This window comes from Mizuhopecten yessoensis, unplaced genomic scaffold (genome assembly GCF_002113885.1).
Source record: "Mizuhopecten yessoensis strain PY_sf001 unplaced genomic scaffold, ASM211388v2 scaffold1961, whole genome shotgun sequence".
NCBI classification, from domain to species: Eukaryota; Metazoa; Mollusca; class Bivalvia; order Pectinida; family Pectinidae; genus Mizuhopecten; species Mizuhopecten yessoensis.
In genome coordinates this window covers 556,517-574,774 of record NW_018404308.1, presented here as the reverse complement: position 1 = coordinate 574,774, position 18,258 = coordinate 556,517, and the positions used below count along the sequence as shown (strand labels likewise).

At 40.0% G+C, this 18,258-nt stretch overlaps 1 protein-coding gene across 1 annotated transcript in view; it reads right to left on the bottom strand.

Annotated features, from left to right (window-relative positions):
• The window catches only part of LOC110443531 (junctophilin-1-like), a 90,110-nt gene that overhangs the window by 16,902 nt on the left and 54,950 nt on the right, over window positions 1-18,258 (bottom strand). Inside the window, exon 2 of the mRNA XM_021487799.1 lies at window positions 14,430-15,231. Coding sequence (XP_021343474.1) covers window positions 14,430-15,231 — 802 coding nt within the window. The remainder of the gene's footprint in view (window positions 1-14,429; window positions 15,232-18,258) is intronic.

Below are 18,258 nucleotides of genomic sequence, written 5' to 3'. Positions count from 1 at the left end.
TCTAACAAACGTGTGTTATATACCCCGACGTGTAAACTCGTTCATTTTGTGTAGTATGTCTTAGTATCGTGAATTTCTAACAAACGTGTGTTATATACCCCGACGTTTTGTGTAGTATGTCTTCGTATCGTGAATTTCTAACAAACGTGTGTTATATACCCCGACGTGTAAACTCGTTCATTTTGTGTAGTATGTCTTAGTATCGTGCTACAGTCCCAGCAGTAAATTGGTCGTGGCAGATATTTGACATTGCATGGCGGCAAAACGTAAATTAAACACACCGTGGAGCTGTCTTGTCCGTCTTTCTGTTATCACGGGACTGGGGAATACTTACAGCCACCAGATGTAAAACATAACCTGATTTGTATATCTCGTTAAAATGGTAGTACATATCCCAGTCTCATTGATAAAAAACAATCTAATTGTCTTCTCCATCTCACAGTACTTAAGGTGCTAAGTGTCCCTGGCGGCACGTGCCTGACCAGCTGTACGCGCACGTGGATGTCGCGATTAGGTACCAGCAAGGTGGTTTTATTTCTGATAAACCTATGAACATTGCAAATACCGATATGTATGACTGTCTCATGAATACAAAACAGCATTCATTATCGAAATCTATTTCAAACAAAGTAAGACGTGACTAGGGAGGGACCTGGAAATAACGACAGAAAATAGGTTATCGTTCAGAGAAAGTAAAATCGATCTGAACCCGAACGATTTTTAAATTGTTTCCCTTGTACATACTCCATGCAAGCATCTGTATCCGAATCTCACAACTCTCCCTGAGGTAATAGTCATTTCGTGAGTTGCGATCATGAATTTTAGAATTGCATAGCATGCTCGCAACACCGGTGGTAGAATTATCCCCAGTTCACGGCAAAGAACGAGTCTATACTCATGGGGCACTTTAGCAATCTAAATTAAACATTTGGTGTTCATCTTGCACGTTAGTTTCTATAAAAATGCAATATTTGTTTTGATGGAATTGGTTGTAGATTGTTTGAATAATGACGTCGGTTTTAGAATTCATTTCCGCAGCAAACAAAGCATGAATTCTGTTCTTTCCAATTTTTTTTGACAAGCAGGGTGTTAGTATTTGAACCTTTTGATCAAGTGCCGTACAAATGTTTGCACTACTTACCATTAAACAAGAGAGAGTGACGAACGCACTCAAAACCCGTCAAAAGCATCTTCAACATCCATGATTTACGCTTACAGTAACATACCCTCTTGGGGCAAAGAACGTAAGAGAGTGCCCCTCGGATCTCGCGGATTCCTTCAAGAGTGGCCATACCGATTTTTACTTTCATCTGAATAACACTTAACAGTTATAAGAGAGCACCTTCAATAAGTCCATGAGATTGTATCTGAATGCAGATGATTCTTCATACATGTTAAACTCGTCATACAATAAATAAAACTGCAATACGGAGGTTTTAAAGGGGTCTCCTAAAGGAGACTGGCACTCCACCAGGTTTGCCTGTAGCTACCTTCTGATGTAATTGCAAACAACCCGAAAAGATACTAAATAGAGTTCAGCGAATTTTAAATTTTAAAGCCAACGAAGAAAAATTCATGAAGGAGATGTCCCCGTGTGTATTCAGGGAGATGTCTCCGTGTGTATTCAGTGAGATGTCCCGTGTGTATTCAGGGAGATGCCCCCGTGTGTATTCAGTGAAATGTCCCGTGTGTATTCAGTGAGATGTCCCGTGTGTATTCAGTGAGATGTCCCCGTGTATATTCAGTGAGATGTCCCGTGTGTATTCAGTGCTACCGTGACGCCGCAGTAACAAGCAATAAGGCAAGGGAGGTTCAATCGTCCTAGAAACACGTGTTTAGCTCAACTTCAGGCATGTCGGGTTTCTGCGTTTGGCACTCACATGAAGAACGATAATGGAAATACAAGCCCTGAAAGACAACTCTTACATTGACGGTTCCAATTATTTAACAGGCCTCGCGTGGGATAATTACAGTGAGGGTTTTGGACGTCGTGGGTGCCGCCGTGTATGAGGACTTAGCACGTGTACACAGCCGAGCGACTACCCCATCACTGCTGACACGCTCTCATGAATCGCAATGTGTTTGACGTCAATGCAGACAGATGTCATAAAGAGGTTGTGTAGGCATTATTGTCAATATCTCTCCCTGCAAAAGTAATGTGACATCGACGACTCTAAGGATTCCTTTTGACAGGGTTATATGTTGTAATAGTGTGCACGAATGGTGGGTTGGGACACCCGTTACTGTGTTTATGAAAGCCATTTCCTTTTTCGCATAAGAATAATAGTATCTAACAGTTTTTGGAATGGAAACAGACATCCTGTTTGTGACTTCAGGAACTGTCTCCAGTGAAATTTCAGATTGTCTCTTCAATGGGATCTAAATTCATATTTCTGTTAGTAATGACACAAGAGGCGGAAGACAGACGATATTTTATACCAAAATCACATTACACATTTGACATTATTGCTTTTACTGTTGACGAGGAGCACTCAACTGTTAATAATAAGATGGATATTTACTGTTGTAAAAGTGGCATTTACTGTTGTCGAGGTGGCATTTCACTGTTGTCAAGTCGGCATTTCACTGTTGTCAAGGTGGCATTTCATTGTTGTCAAGGTGACATTTCATTGTTGTTAACGTGACATTTCACTGTTGTTAAGGTGGCATTTCAAAATTGACAATATAGCCATGTTAACAAGATGACACTGTTCTGTCGACATAATGAATTTTCACTGTTGACAAGGCGGCATTTCACTGTTGACATGATAATATTTCACCGTGTCAATGTTGCATTTTCAATGTTGACAAGATGACAAATGAGAGAACGCCTTATTCAACATTGCGATATAAAGTTATAACCGTAACACTACGCGGAACAATAAACTTTGATTAACGTTTGGATGTATTGGAGAGTAGTGCACTGGGGGTCATACCAACAGGAACCATAAAATAAAACTCACATTCCGACGGTTATTACGTCATGCACGTGACCTCGGCGTAGCTAGGGTATATGCTACAGAGTTGTGTTCATGTTAAAGCACCATTTCCTATCCATCTCCGTGATAACATTGATGCATGATCGTCAGAATTTCAATCATTTGTGTGTATTTTTCCGGTTAATAAATCTTTGTTTTCCATATTTCTTTCCGTGCACCGCATCCCTCCAGTATACCACCGTGGCTAATTGTGTTATTGAGAGACTATGATGAAGGAGCAATATCTGACAAAGGGTCGTTACTCACGCCAGAATCTGCAATTAACCTTGCATAACATTAGTGACGTACATTTTGTATCAATATTTGAAGGAAATCTTACGCTTTCTTCCAAACAGGTTCAGGAAATTTCACATACACTGGTAAAACATAATACAGGCTCGAAAACACTTTAAACACCGTGAAACACTTTCTCCATCACAACTGCGACTAAACTTATACAACTTCATTCTCTGTAATATACAGTTTACACAACAATAATACAGTTCAAACAACATGTATTCAAAAGTTAATTGGATATCCTAACATATAAAATATCACATAAGACAAACAACCTAACGAAAACATATAATATCACATAAAATACTACAAAAGAGATTCAAACGAACGGGACACATTGACCTTTATGTTCAATCGCCTCCTACACTATTGTAACTACCAGCGGTTTAACTCTACAATACTTGTACAATACTATAGGTGCGTACCAATTGGTATACTTCTGGTGGGCCATCGTTTGACTGGCCAAATTGTACTTACTGAACATTTCAATAATTATCTCTTTATCGTATGGTTGCCCTTTGCATTGGAACAGAAAACCGAAGCCAACACGCGATCAAAGTGTTCCCTTCGGGAGCAACATTGTAAATGGGTGCCACAACCGTATGGGTGCCATAATTGTAAGACACCAATAGATAAGTACTTTGAATGTGCCACCGGATGAGGGAGCCACCATGATAAGGCGCCAATAGTTGTGTACCGTGAATGTGCCACCGGCTGAGGGAGCCACCATTGTAAGGCGCCAATAGTTGTGTACCGTGAATGTGCCACCGGATGAGGGAGCCACCATTGTAAGGCGCCAATAGTTGTGTACCGTGAATGTGCCACCATAATAAGCGCCAATAGTTGTGTACTGTGAATGGGCCACCGGCTGAGGGAGCCGCCATTGTAAGGCGCCAATAGTTGTGTACCGTGAGGCACATATAACCAACAGTGCCGAGCGGCAATATGTAGAGTGATGAAGCCACTATTGAAAGAAGGCACTTTGCCATTTCTATGGGGATGCCACTGTGTGAGGAAGCCACCATTGTTAGGCTGAAATAGGTGTGTACTGTGAGGCGTTTAGTACGTACTGCCATATGGTTATAGCCCAAGTCCTGGCTCGTTGCACGCCCGTTCATTCGTGTTATATATGTTGCAGGGTCTAGTAACCATGAACGTGTATTGTTAGCTTTATAGTATATGTGATGTACGAACACTGATGGAAATGCATTAGAGCTAGATAATTGCTTGCAATTATTTCAGGTATTTTTATCAGAGTTTGAATAAGTATTCCGGTGGAATGGGTTTTGTTTATATGAAACGATATGCCAAGTGGTGAAACAGTAATGGTATTTTACATAGACCGGGAGCAATATCTCTAAAACCACATGGTAGTCAGAATGCAGACAATGACCTTAGCAGGAGGGCACGATACAGTAGTGCAACAACAGGTAGATCTGGGCGAGGGGGAGTTCTATGTAAGGCAAATCTAGGCGAGGGGGAGTTCTACGTAAGGTAGATCTGGGCGAGGGGGAGTTCTACGTAAGGTAGATCTGGGCGAAGGGCAGTTCTACGTAAGGTAGATCTGGGCGAGGGGCAGTTCTATGTAAGGTATACCTGGGCGAGGGGGAGTTCTATGTAAGGTAGATCTGGGCGAGAGGGAGTTCTATGTAAGGTAGATCTGGGCGAAGGGCAGTTCTACGTCAGGTAGATCTGGGCGAGGGGCAGTTCTATGTAAGGTAGATCTGGGCGAGGGGGAGTTCTACGAAAGGTAGATCAGGGCGAGAGGGAGTTCTATGTAAGGTAGATCTGGGCGAGGGGCAGTTCTATGTAAGGTAGATATCGGCGAGGGGCAGTTCTATGTAAGGTAGATCTGGGCGAGGGGCAGTTCTACGTAAGGTAGATTTGGGCGATGGGGAGTTCTACGTAAGGTAGATCTGGGCGAGGGGGAGTTCTACGTAAGGTAGATCTGGGGGAGGGGGTGGTTCTGCGTAAGGTAGATTTGGGCGAGGGGGAGGTCTGCATAAGGTAGACATGGGCGAGGGGCAGTTCTACGTAAGGTAGATCTTGGCGAGGTTGAGTTCTATATAAGGTAGATCTGGAGGAGGGGGAGTTCTATGTAAGGTAGATCTTGGCGAGGGGCAGTTCTACGTAAGGTAGATCTTGGCGAGGTTGAGTTCTATATAAGGTAGATCTGGATCAGGGGGAGTTCTATGTAAGGTAGATCTTGGCGAGGGACAGTTCTACGTAAGGTAGATCTGGGCGAGGGGCAGTTCTACGTAAGGTAGATCTTGGCGAGGTTGAGTTCTATATAAGGTAGATCTGGATCAGGGGGAGTTCTATGTAAGGTAGATCTTGGCGAGGGACAGTTCTACGTAAGGTAGATCTGGGCGAGGGGCAGTTCTACGTAAGGCAGATTTGGGCGATGGGGAGTTCTACGTAAGGTAGATCTGGGCGAGGGGCAGTTCTATGTAAGGTAGATCTGGGCGAGGGGGTGGTTCTGCGTAAGGTAGATTTGGGCGAGGGGGAGTTCTGCATAAGGTAGACATGGGCGAGGGGCAGTTCTATGTAAGGTAGATCTGGGTGTATGTAAGGTAGATCTGGGCGAGGGGGAGGTTCTGCGTAAGGTAGATTTGGGCGAGGGGGAGTTCTGCATAAGGTAGACATGGGCGAGGGGCAGTTCTACGTAAGGTAGATCTGGGCGAGGGGGAGTTCTATGTAAGGTAGATCTGGGCGAGTGGTAGTTCTATGTAAGGTAGATCTGGGCGAAAGGGAGTTGTATGTAAGGTAGATCTGGGCGAGGGGGAGTTGTTTGTAAGGTAGATCTGGGCGAGGGGGAGTTATACGAGAAGAAAGCAAACGAAACACATGCGTATCATCCCAACATTATCACGTGTGTTTCATCCTCAACAATCTGTGCATGTATAATACTCAACAAATCGTAAAATCTTCGCGTTTGTATCGTCCGCAAGAATCCACATGTGAATCATCCGAAAGACTTCACATGTTAAGTCTTTCGGATGATACGCATTTTATATGAGTCTTTCGGATGTAAATCATACAAAAGACTTCACATGTGTATCATCCGAAAGACTTCACGTGTGTATCATCCGAAACACTTCACATGTGTATCATCCTTAATCATTCACTGTACGATGTTAGCGTTGTCATGTTAAGGTAATTCAGTGTGATGGTGGCGACCATCATGTGACCTTAGTTGTTACCTATGACCTAAGCTGTCGTCATATGACCATAGGGGACAATTCTACATGTTCTACTGCATCAGTCGTCATGGCAATGGGGGTAATACCTTTCATGTTGCATCAGTCGCAAAAAATCAGCGACGTCGGCTGTTAGGTCAGATAACGAATGTAAACTGTAAGGGATGGAAATAAATTACTGTTGACGTGTGTACACCATCTACTTCAAACTAACATTTGATATAACCACTAATGTCACGATAGATAAATAGGAATAGAGCATGCGAGCCACTTAGTGGGGATACTGATAATAACTAAAAGCATACAGATCCAATTGTGGCAATATCACAGCACCGAAAGTGGCACTATCACAGCACCAAAAGTGGCACTATCCCCGCACCAGTAGTGACACTATCACAGCACCAAAAGTGGCACTATCACAGTACCAGTAGTGACACTATCACAGCACCAAAAGTGACACTATCACAGCACCAAAAGTAACACTATCCCCGCACCGAAAGTGGCACTATCACAGCACCAAAAGTGGCACTATCACAGCATCAGTAGTGACACTATCACAGCACCAAAAGTGACACTATCACAGCACCAAAAGTAACACTATCACCGCACCAGTAGTGACACTATCACAGCACAAAAAGTGGAACTATCCTAGCACCAGTAGTGGGAATGACCCAGCACCAGTAGTTTCACTGTCGCCGCCCCAGTAGTGGCACTATCCCAACACCAGTAGTGGCAATGGCCCAGCACCAGTAGTGGCACAATCCCAGAACAAGTAGTGGCAGTATCAAAGCATTAATAGTGGTACTGTCCCCGCACCAGTAGTGGCAATGTCCCAGCACCAATAATGTCACCATCCCAGCACCAGTAGTGACACTCTCCAAGCTCCAATAATGGCACAATGCAAGTACAAATAATGGCACTATCCAAACACCAGTAGTTGCATTATCCAAGTACCAGTAGTGACACTATCCTCGCACAAATAGTGACACTGTCCCCGCACCATTATTGGCACTGTCCCCGCACCATTATTGGCACTGTCCCAGAACAAGTAGTGGCACTATCCCAAAAACAGTAGTGGCACTATCCTAGCACCAGTACTGTAACTGCCCCCGCACCAGTAGTTGCAATGTCCCATCACCAATAATGCCACTATCCCAACACCAGTAGTGGTACTATCCCAACACCAAAAGTGGCACTATCCCAACACCAGTAGTGGCACTCTCCCAGTACTAATAGTGGCACTATCACACCACCAGTAGTGGCATTATCCCCACACCAGTAGAGACACTATCATAACACCAGTAGTGGCACTATCCCCACACCAGTAGTTGCACTATCGCAGCAAGATAATGCTATATCATCTGCATATCCAATACAATGCTTAGTCGCCTCTATATAAGTATTCTGTATACAAGACAATGCGTAGTCGCCTCTATATAAGAATTCTGTATACGAGACAATGCTTAGTCGCCTCTATATAAGAATTCTGTATACAAGACAATGCGTAGTCGCCTCTATATAAGTATTCTTTATACAAGGCAAGAGGCCCAATGGGCCTGCATTTGTCACCTGGTATTAACCTCACACTTGTAATCTTAAAAGTGGAATAAAATATAGCTATAGGCAGAATATCAGTGTTTGATTCATTCATAAGAACCTATTAAAAGATTTAAACATATGACACCTGTGTCCTTGAATGTCGAACAAGGACATTAGGTTGAACAGAGTTTATAGTCTTCCAACCCAGCATGCTTCTGGCAAAATATCATTACCCTGGACCTTTTGGTTATACAGAACGAATCATTTAAAGATTTAAAAATATATTGACCACTGTGACCTTGAATATGGGTGAAGGTCATTCACTTGGTAGTCCTTCATCCCAGCATGGTAATGGCCAAATATCATCACTCTTGGTCTTTTGCTTATTAGGAAGAAGTCATTCAATGGTTTTAAACATATTTGACCCCTGTGACCTTGAATATATATGTCAAGGTCATTCATTTGAACAAACTTGGTAGTCCTTCATCCAAGCATGTTACTGACATTATACTAGGTCTCTTGGTTATTCAGAAGAAGTTGTTTAAAGGTTAAAAACATATTTGACCCCTGTGACCTTGACAAAATATGAAGGTCATTCATTTAAACAAACTTTGTAGCCCTTCATCCCAGCATGCTACTAGCTAAATATCATCACCCTAGCCCTATTGGTTATTCAGAAGAAGTTGTTTAAATGTTTTTAACATATTTGCCCTCTGTGACCTTGAATATAAATCAAGGTCATTTATTTGAACAAACTTGGTAGCCCTTCATCACAGCATGTTACTGGCCAAATGACATCACCCTAGGGCTCTCAGCTATTCAGAAGAAGTTGTTTAAATATTTTAAACATATCTGACCCCTGTGACCTTGCTTAGTCGCCTCTACATAAGAATTCTGTATACAAGACAATACTTAGTCGCCTCTATATAAGAATTCTTTATACAAGACAATGCTTAGTCGCCTCTATACAAGTATTCTGTATACAAGACAATGCTTAGTCGCCTCTATATAAGAATTCTGTATACAAGACAATGCTTAGTCGCCTCTTTATAATAATTCTGTATACAAGACAATGCTTAGTCTCCTCCATATAAGAACTCTTTATACAAGACAATGCTAACTTGCTCCTGTATACAACCTATATAACAACGATACCTGTTATATGGTGTTTTCAGACAGCTTACAAATAGTATCATTGTTTAAGTTGTAGTTGGAGTGAGATGACTACATGCTGTGTCATGTTAAGTTAACTGATCTACATACCAGTCACGTGCACGTGATTGGTCGTTGACTCATCCTGTTAATGAGTAAGCTTGTAAATGGATGCACGCTGTTAAGAAGTATGCATGTATACAAATTGCACGTGCGAGTGGCGCTCATCAAACACGTGCACAGACGTGTATAGAGTGCGGTGGCACTAGTGATCCTATCATTTTTTCTGTATCAATGATAACATGCTTTTTTGTATAGTTCCATATGTCTAGAAGATGCATAAAACTATATCTATAAATATATAAGACGTTGATATTTTGACTTATAATCTCCAAAGGAACCGTAGACCTTTTTGTCTACAACGTTAGGTGCATTGTCCCGTAGCCCAGACTCTTTCATACTATCTTGTATTTGAGTTTGGCCCAAGACCTAACTCCGGAAAGCTTTGCGGCCTCTCTATCGACCGACGACTTCCGCTCGCCGCCGTCTAGTGTGCTGGTGTACAATCTATTACGACTGTGGAGGGTGCGGTTTATGACCAAATTTACAAGTTCTACTAGAAAGTTATTGGATGAACGCTTCGTGGACGGGTATCATTTTCACTTCCAGTCTTCGCAAAGATCCCTGATGGCAAATGAACCTTCATCAGTTTCATATTTTTATTGTTTTATCGCTTTCCGCATACTATCTTGCAATATATGATTAAAGCGGACCGACCACCATCAATATCGTTTAACTACGACCAAACCAAACACTTATCTTCTCTCTTGATGACCCAAGTGCTGTTACAATAATGATGCCTTTTTCATCAATATCGAGTGTAATGATGTCAAATAAAGTCGTTTGCCATTGTTTTCGTTGGGGACTTGGTTGCTCATAACATCCGGGCGATTTATCCGTTCAATATATACCCCCTGTACGTTATAAGGCGGTAAAGCTTTGAGTCAATCCTTGATGATACCAGACCTAATAAATACAACTGTAATCATGTGATAAAATTTACATATTTCTAAAGGTATTTGGCATTAATAGTATCAGGTTTTAATATTTGTTTTTACTTGCTACATATTTATAAAGATACATTATACTCTGCATTATTAAAGCGTTTTAGTTTTACCCTTACTTGCTTCTTCGTTGTCAGTTATGTGGGATTAGAAAATGTAAAACTACAAAAGTTTTAAGCAAGTACGTTCCTTGCTAAGACGCTGAGGCGTGCACGTTACCCAATTGTTTTCCATTTCAATGTATTTATTTTGCGGCGGACATTTAGCGATTTCTGTGGTTTTGTGGAGATGTCACTAGATCTGGTAATACCATTATTTCCGGAAATCTCGCTAAATCGATTAACTTGTAGTCGACCTTGAACTGCACGTGTTGTCCTGATGACAGTTTAGACGTGCATCCTTGGTCACGACTCACCATTATAAAGACCACTACTGACATGTTTTGTGTTGATACCCGAGCTAACTTCGTGAATACATTAAGCCTGATTTAACGACACTACTTGTGATAGACATATCCAGTCGTTTGTTAAGTACAGTTTTACAAAGTGCTCCATTTTATACGTCACGATGTTGAGTGCACAGCATGTGAGAATGCACGAGTACTACCGGAAATTGATCTACTATAATAGATGCCAGCTGCTAAGTCAATAGGATCGATCAAAATGGCGATTTGATTTATAAATCTGACTTTGCACACAAGCCGCCGGCTCAAGCTTTCGTGTCTGCTGTCTGTGCTGAAACGAGCCACATAGAGCAATCCCCGACAACAAAGCACAAACTCCGCCATTTCTTTATGCATGCGTATGTGTGTGACTGGTTTAGTTAAAAAGTTAGAATTGCGTTGTACTGTAAACAAGTCGTACGTCGAAGCCAGATAGGGTTTAAAGTGGTTGAACGTCTGAAACAATGTAACGGACCAGAGACGGACGGGCAGGCACATCTAAATAAAACAGACCGGAGCCGGACAACCAGACACTGAGGAATCAATAGGGGTGTTATACAATAACATGACCCGGTATGGATTCATCAACTCATTAAGAGATGAAATTACAAACGGTAGAAACTAAAGACAATCCTAGCAATTATTTTATGAATACTAAGAGCGTAATTCGTCAATAACTCAACAATAATGCATATATTTCTTTGTGTAGTTGTTTGAAAACAATAATAAGATTTAAGCTAGGAGCAGAATGGGCTGTATTATACTATTATATAATTGTTATGTCACAGCAGTATGGGCTGTATTATAATATTATATAATTGTTATATCACAGCCGTATGGGCTGTATTATACTATTATATAATTGTTATGTCACAGCCGTATGGGCTGTATTATACTATTATATAATTGTTATATCACAGCAGTATGGACTGTATTATACTATGTATGTAATTGTTATATCACAGCAGTGTGGGCTGTATTATACTGTGTATGTAATTGTTATATCACAGCAGTGTAGGCTGTATTATACTATGTATGTAATTGTTATATCACAGCAGTGTGGACTGTAGTATAATATGTATGTAATTGTTATATCACAGCAGTGTGGGCTGTATTATACTATTATATAATTGTTATATCACAGCAGTATGGGCTGTATTATACTGTGTATGAAATTGTTATATCACAGCAGTATCGACTGTATTATACTGGGTATGTAATTGTTATATCACAGCAGTATGGGCTGTATTATACTGTGTATGTAATTGTTATATCACAGCAGTATGGGCTGTATTATACTGTGTATATAATTGTTATATCACAGCAGTATGGGCTGTATTATACTGTGTATATAATTGTTATATCACAGCAGTATGGGCTGTATTATACTGTGTATATAATTGTTATATCACAGCAGTATGGGCTGTATTATACTGTGTATATAATTGTTATATCACAGCAGTATGGGCTGTATTATACTGTGTATATAATTGTTATATCACAGCAGTATGGGCTGTATTATACTGTGTATATAATTGTTATATCACAGCAGTATGGGCTGTATTATACTGTGTATATAATTGTTATATCACAGCAGTATGGGCTGTATTATACTGTGTATATAATTGTTATATCACAGCAGTATGGGCTGTATTATACTGTGTATATAATTGTTATATCACAGCAGTATGGGCTGTATTATACTGTGTATATAATTGTTATATCACAGCAGTATGGGCTGTATTATACTGTGTATATAATTGTTATATCACAGCAGTATGGGCTGTATTATACTGTGTATATAATTGTTATATCACAGCAGTATGGGCTGTATTATACTGTGTATATAATTGTTATATCACAGCAGTATGGGCTGTATTATACTGTGTATATAATTGTTATATCACAGCAGTATGGGCTGTATTATACTGTGTATATAATTGTTATATCACAGCAGTATGGGCTGTATTATACTGTGTATATAATTGTTATATCACAGCAGTATGGGCTGTATTATACTGTGTATATAATTGTTATATCACAGCAGTATGGGCTGTATTATACTGTGTATATAATTGTTATATCACAGCAGTATGGGCTGTATTATACTGTGTATATAATTGTTATATCACAGCAGTATGGGCTGTATTATACTGTGTATATAATTGTTATATCACAGCAGTATGGGCTGTATTATACTGTGTATATAATTGTTATATCACAGCAGTATGGGCTGTATTATACTGTGTATATAATTGTTATATCACAGCAGTATGGGCTGTATTATACTGTGTATATAATTGTTATATCACAGCAGTATGGGCTGTATTATACTGTGTATATAATTGTTATATCACAGCAGTATGGGCTGTATTATACTGTGTATATAATTGTTATATCACAGCAGTATGGGCTGTATTATACTGTGTATATAATTGTTATATCACAGCAGTATGGGCTGTATTATACTGTGTATATAATTGTTATATCACAGCAGTATGGGCTGTATTATACTGTGTATATAATTGTTATATCACAGCAGTATGGGCTGTATTATACTATGTATATAATTGTTATATCACAGCAGTATGGACTGTATTATACTATGTATGTAATTGTTATATCACAGCAGTATCGACTGTATTATACTATGTATATAATTGTTATATCACAGCAGTATGGGCTGTATTATACTATGTATATAATTGTTATATCACAGCAGTATGGACTGTATTATACTATGTATGTAATTGTTATATCACAGCAGTATCGACTGTATTATACTATGTATATAATTGTTATATCACAGCAGTATGGGCTGTATTATACTGTGTATGTAATTGTTATATCACAGCAGTGTGGACTGTATTATACTGTGTATGTAATTGTTATATCACAGCAGTATCGACTGTATTATACTATGTATATAATTGTTATATCACAGCAGTATGGACTGTATTATACAATGTATGTAATTGTTATATCACAGCAGTGTGGACTGTATTATACTGTGTATGTAATTGTTATATCACAGCAGTATCGACTGTAATATACTGTGTATGTAGTTCTTATATCACAGCAGTATCGACTGTACTATACTATGTAAGACTTGTTATAAAGTATCAACAGTCTTACACACATAGAGCTATGTTCAGCAGCACTGTATCCCAAACACGGACATTTTACACACCTCTTACACAACCGTCAGAATCAGTGTATAAAAATGAAAACATCCGGTTACAGCGAAACTGTTAATGTCAGGACCATTATTCCCGCTTTCCTTACTGTAGTTTGTTTAACAACATTTTTGTATATATAAAGTTATATGGTGTGTACGCCGAATAGTAACAACCGCCGATAAGGATTTAGAATTCAAGTTGTTACAAGGCTCGTGTTAAAAGTCTGTGACTCGGCCTGCTGATCGTGAGAGGCGGGGTAAGTCCGTCCTAATTAGATCGGACACATAGTGTCTGCACGTTTCATCCCGTCTGTTGCCATTTGTTACTATATAAGTAATTGATTTCCGCTTCCGGTAAAATACGTGCATTTACTATTAATGAATGCAACATTAGAAAAAGTATTATATTTCTTACATGATGCAAATGATATATAATATATTAAAAGTACACGCGTCGCCGCTTTGTCACAGCCTATAGAGATGAAATCAATAATTACATCGACTGACAGACATATGTATAACGTTTACCGTAAATACCCGTATGAACACACAGTAATAACTAAATTAAAATACACTCACCTAGAGATTGCTAAATCCGCCTTTTGTAGAGAGATTTGGGCCCACCGCTGTGCCGATAAAACCGCATTGTCCACTCGTTCACGCAGTTTAGAAGTCCTGATCAAGAATAATTTATTTTTCTTTCCTGACGATATTAAAACGTTGTTTTTATATTTCCCCTCCTCTCTTGCACCATCCTTGAATGTTGTTACTCCGTATCCATATTTCTTATTGTTATACCACTCGCCTTCGTATTTGAGTCCGTCGGAACGTTCACTAACACCGAAGCCAGAACGCTTGTCGTTCTTCCACTCTCCCATATACGTTTCCGTGACGTTGATATCTGTGATGTCATCCTGGCTTACAAAACTTAAATTACTATCTGTGTACATAGAAGCGTTCGTCATCCCGGACTGCGTCGAGTCGGCACTCACGTGACTGATGTTGCTGATTGTGCTGCGTACCGACCCAGTCTGACGGCTTGGCGAACTGTTGATGTCACCTGTGCTTTTTTGCTTTTTGAGCTTCAAACCAGACATTAGAGTTTTCCGTAAACTAGACCTACCCTGCTTATCGAATATAGAGCGCCGTCTGGTGGGGGGTGTTTCGTCACTCTTGGCTTTAAGCACGAAACCTCCGCGGCTCTCATCTAGTTTTTTATCACGATTTTTCACCACAATTTCATCCTCGTTTTCACTGCGCAGTGACGTCAGTGACGCCCGTAACGTCTTAGGTCGGTAATGCGACGCTAGGCCATAGGGCACGCTTGCGCGCACCCCATAGCCGTGGCGCATGCCTCTCAACCATTGTCCATGATACGTCCCTGTAAGTAAAACAAGTGATTATTAGATACGGCGATGTAAGATATCGTCAACAAAACTTTTAATTAATGAGAGATGCAATCAATCAAATGCAGAAAGCATGCGGCAAAAACAATGTCCAGCCATTGTTTACAACACACAACAAAAGTTAGGGATATCATTAAGTTCAACAAGAAATTTTCCAATAATATTCAGAGAATGCTGTTTATCAAAGTCATGTTTATTTCGACCAAGGTAAGAAAGACGACAAGACTTGGTACCTCTCAAACGTTTGAGGTGTTACAAATCTACTCGGAACAACCGTACCCCTAACTGTCTACTCGGAACATCTTTATCGACGTCACACGTATATCTTGTTGTCTGGCCTGTTCAGTACTTGTCATAACCCAACAGTTTGTTGATTCACCGTTATTTTGACTGTTGTTATCTTATAGAACGACATGATCTTGCGATGGTGCAAAGTTCGTTTATGCTGACCTATTTGTAGCGCGTTCTATTTCTCGTCCCCTTAGATCGATTTTCCATTTACCGTTTAAGCGCTTTATGAATACAAAACAGCGTTGGTGATGTCCTTATTTCCATATTGAACGTGAAAAAGTTTAAATTTGCGATAAGATCACAGTATAGGTTTCTGTCACGTTATTACACAGTTTCTAGGATTGTCTGGTGCTTTGGGTAAAGTCTTGACCCATATCCGATGTCCAATATGACTAGACCACTGGTTAGTCGGGGCACAGCGATTGTCACAGATATGCAAGCAGACGAGATGGATCTCCGAAGGACTGAAAAAAGACAGGAGTGTTGGATGTTATGTATGAGAAGCTGTTTTTGTAAGTTCAAGACTTTCTGAGGCCTTTTATTTCCATTGATTTCACCCCTGGTTATTGGCATGGAGACCAAAAGAAAATCCTGTTTCGTGTCTAGCCTGAACATTTAATGTTTTTATTCCAATCATTTAAAAGTATTGCTGTTGGTGTTGTATCATCATCTTATGTCAAAAGATTTTCTTTTCTTTATAGAATAACACGTTTATTTCAATGTGTTTTGGTTAAGGCTCCACTAAACACTGTGCCCCAGTTTGACCTATTTTTGGTATTTAATGTCCAAATTGAAAATATCAATCATTTTCCTACACAGATTCCCGTGTTTAATCAGATATCAAGCATTCAAACCGATGTTGTATTTTACGTTTCATCCATATTTCAGTCAGATGTCATGTGTTGCGATTGATCGTTCGACAATGGTGGCGTTATGGCAATAATTGACGCTAACCATTACCGGGGTGGATATTGAGCACACGTCCATACAACAGAGCTTTGTGGCTCAATATTCCCAAGCCTTCCTAGACCTGGTGCTGAAATGGACGTGAAAATAGGGTCGTGTTTGCGTATGAATATTTATATGGAAGGATACATCAGGAAAATTAATTAATTGAACAGGACAGATACGAACGAATTTAGTGAGAAATGACCAGTTTTGAATAGGGGAGATATGAACGAGTTTAGGGCGAAATGACCGGTTATAAACAGGAGAGATATGAACGAGTTTAGGGCGAAATGACCACTTATAAACACGGGATATATAAACGAGTTTAAGGCAAAATGACCAGTTATAAACACGAGAGATATAAACGAGTTTAGGGAGAAATCATCAGAAATTACCGGAAATAAACAAGGGAGATACGAATTAAGTTGAGGAAGAGGTAACCAGATATATATTTATCAAAGTAACCGTTAACGCGTTATCACCTCTACTGACGCAACTCTGATGTTCCAGTTCGGGCATTCTCGTTTAAAATTACACATTGAATATATGCTTCGCTTGATTTTTAGAGAGGAACTAAATGTCGGTAAGAATACTCAAGGAAATTATCTTTCTACTTGTGTCGTGTTTTCATTGCATCACATAAACAAGACAAAAATTATCATTGAAGAAAAAAACAATGCTTTACTGCAGCTTATGACCACAAGTCCACGGCCACAACATACAACTATTGTCATAACAACCTATAACACCATCGTCATGTTTCCAGGTTATGAGTTGGATGGTACGGCGTGATTGTACTATCTATAACGAATTACAAATGCTGGTTGTCATAGAGATGAGAACATCATGACTGACCTTGGGTCAAATGACTGGAAGTCTCATTACGGCCAATTATTAGCCTGACATGGAGTTAGTGATTACGGAGTGTTGACCACCTCAATACACCGGTTATGGGTATAGCAGTAAGTACTGATTGGTAAGCAGCGGCCCAACACCTGCTTTACGGCAGGGAAGCCATCATTACGTACCCGGCTTAATTACATAACACTAATTGGCTGGAATCATTAGTCCGATTATATCCGAGTAGCCTCCGACAATAGAGCACAAATACGGGACTACTTTAGAAGGGCGATAACCAGTGATCGACCGGAAGTTCTTCCATAGGCATGATCGATTTACGCTCTACATGGTAGATCTATAATGCTTCAGAAGCTCCTGGATTTACAAGATTTAGAAGAATTATATATATGTGTGAGTGTAATTATTAAACGGCACCATTGTATAAATACATGTAAATTTACATGTTTCCGTATAGGAACAAGTATATCATCTCCAGTATTCAAAGCTCAAGACGGTCCACAAAGTACTATACACCTGTACATTTTATACTGCACTTGTCAACACGAAACTGTTTGTCAGTGTTTTATCTCACGGAAATCAAACGTAAAAACAAAGCTATATTTGGAAATTTCCTTGGAAGGTACCATTGGAGTTAGTCAAAACCGACAGTTTAACACATTTGGCAGGAAGGGGTCGGAATTTATAGTCTGGCAATAGACTCACGGCCAAAAGTTACGTTATACCTCTCTTGTGTAAAAAGGGGTGTTTACCCAATGTAACGAATTAAAAAAACTCCCCTCCCCCACACCTACACAGCTAGATAGGCTGATCTCCGTCCCCCACACATAAACAGGTAGATAGGTAGTGCTGATCTCCCTCCTCCACACTCCACACATACACAGATAATGCTGACCCCCCCCCCA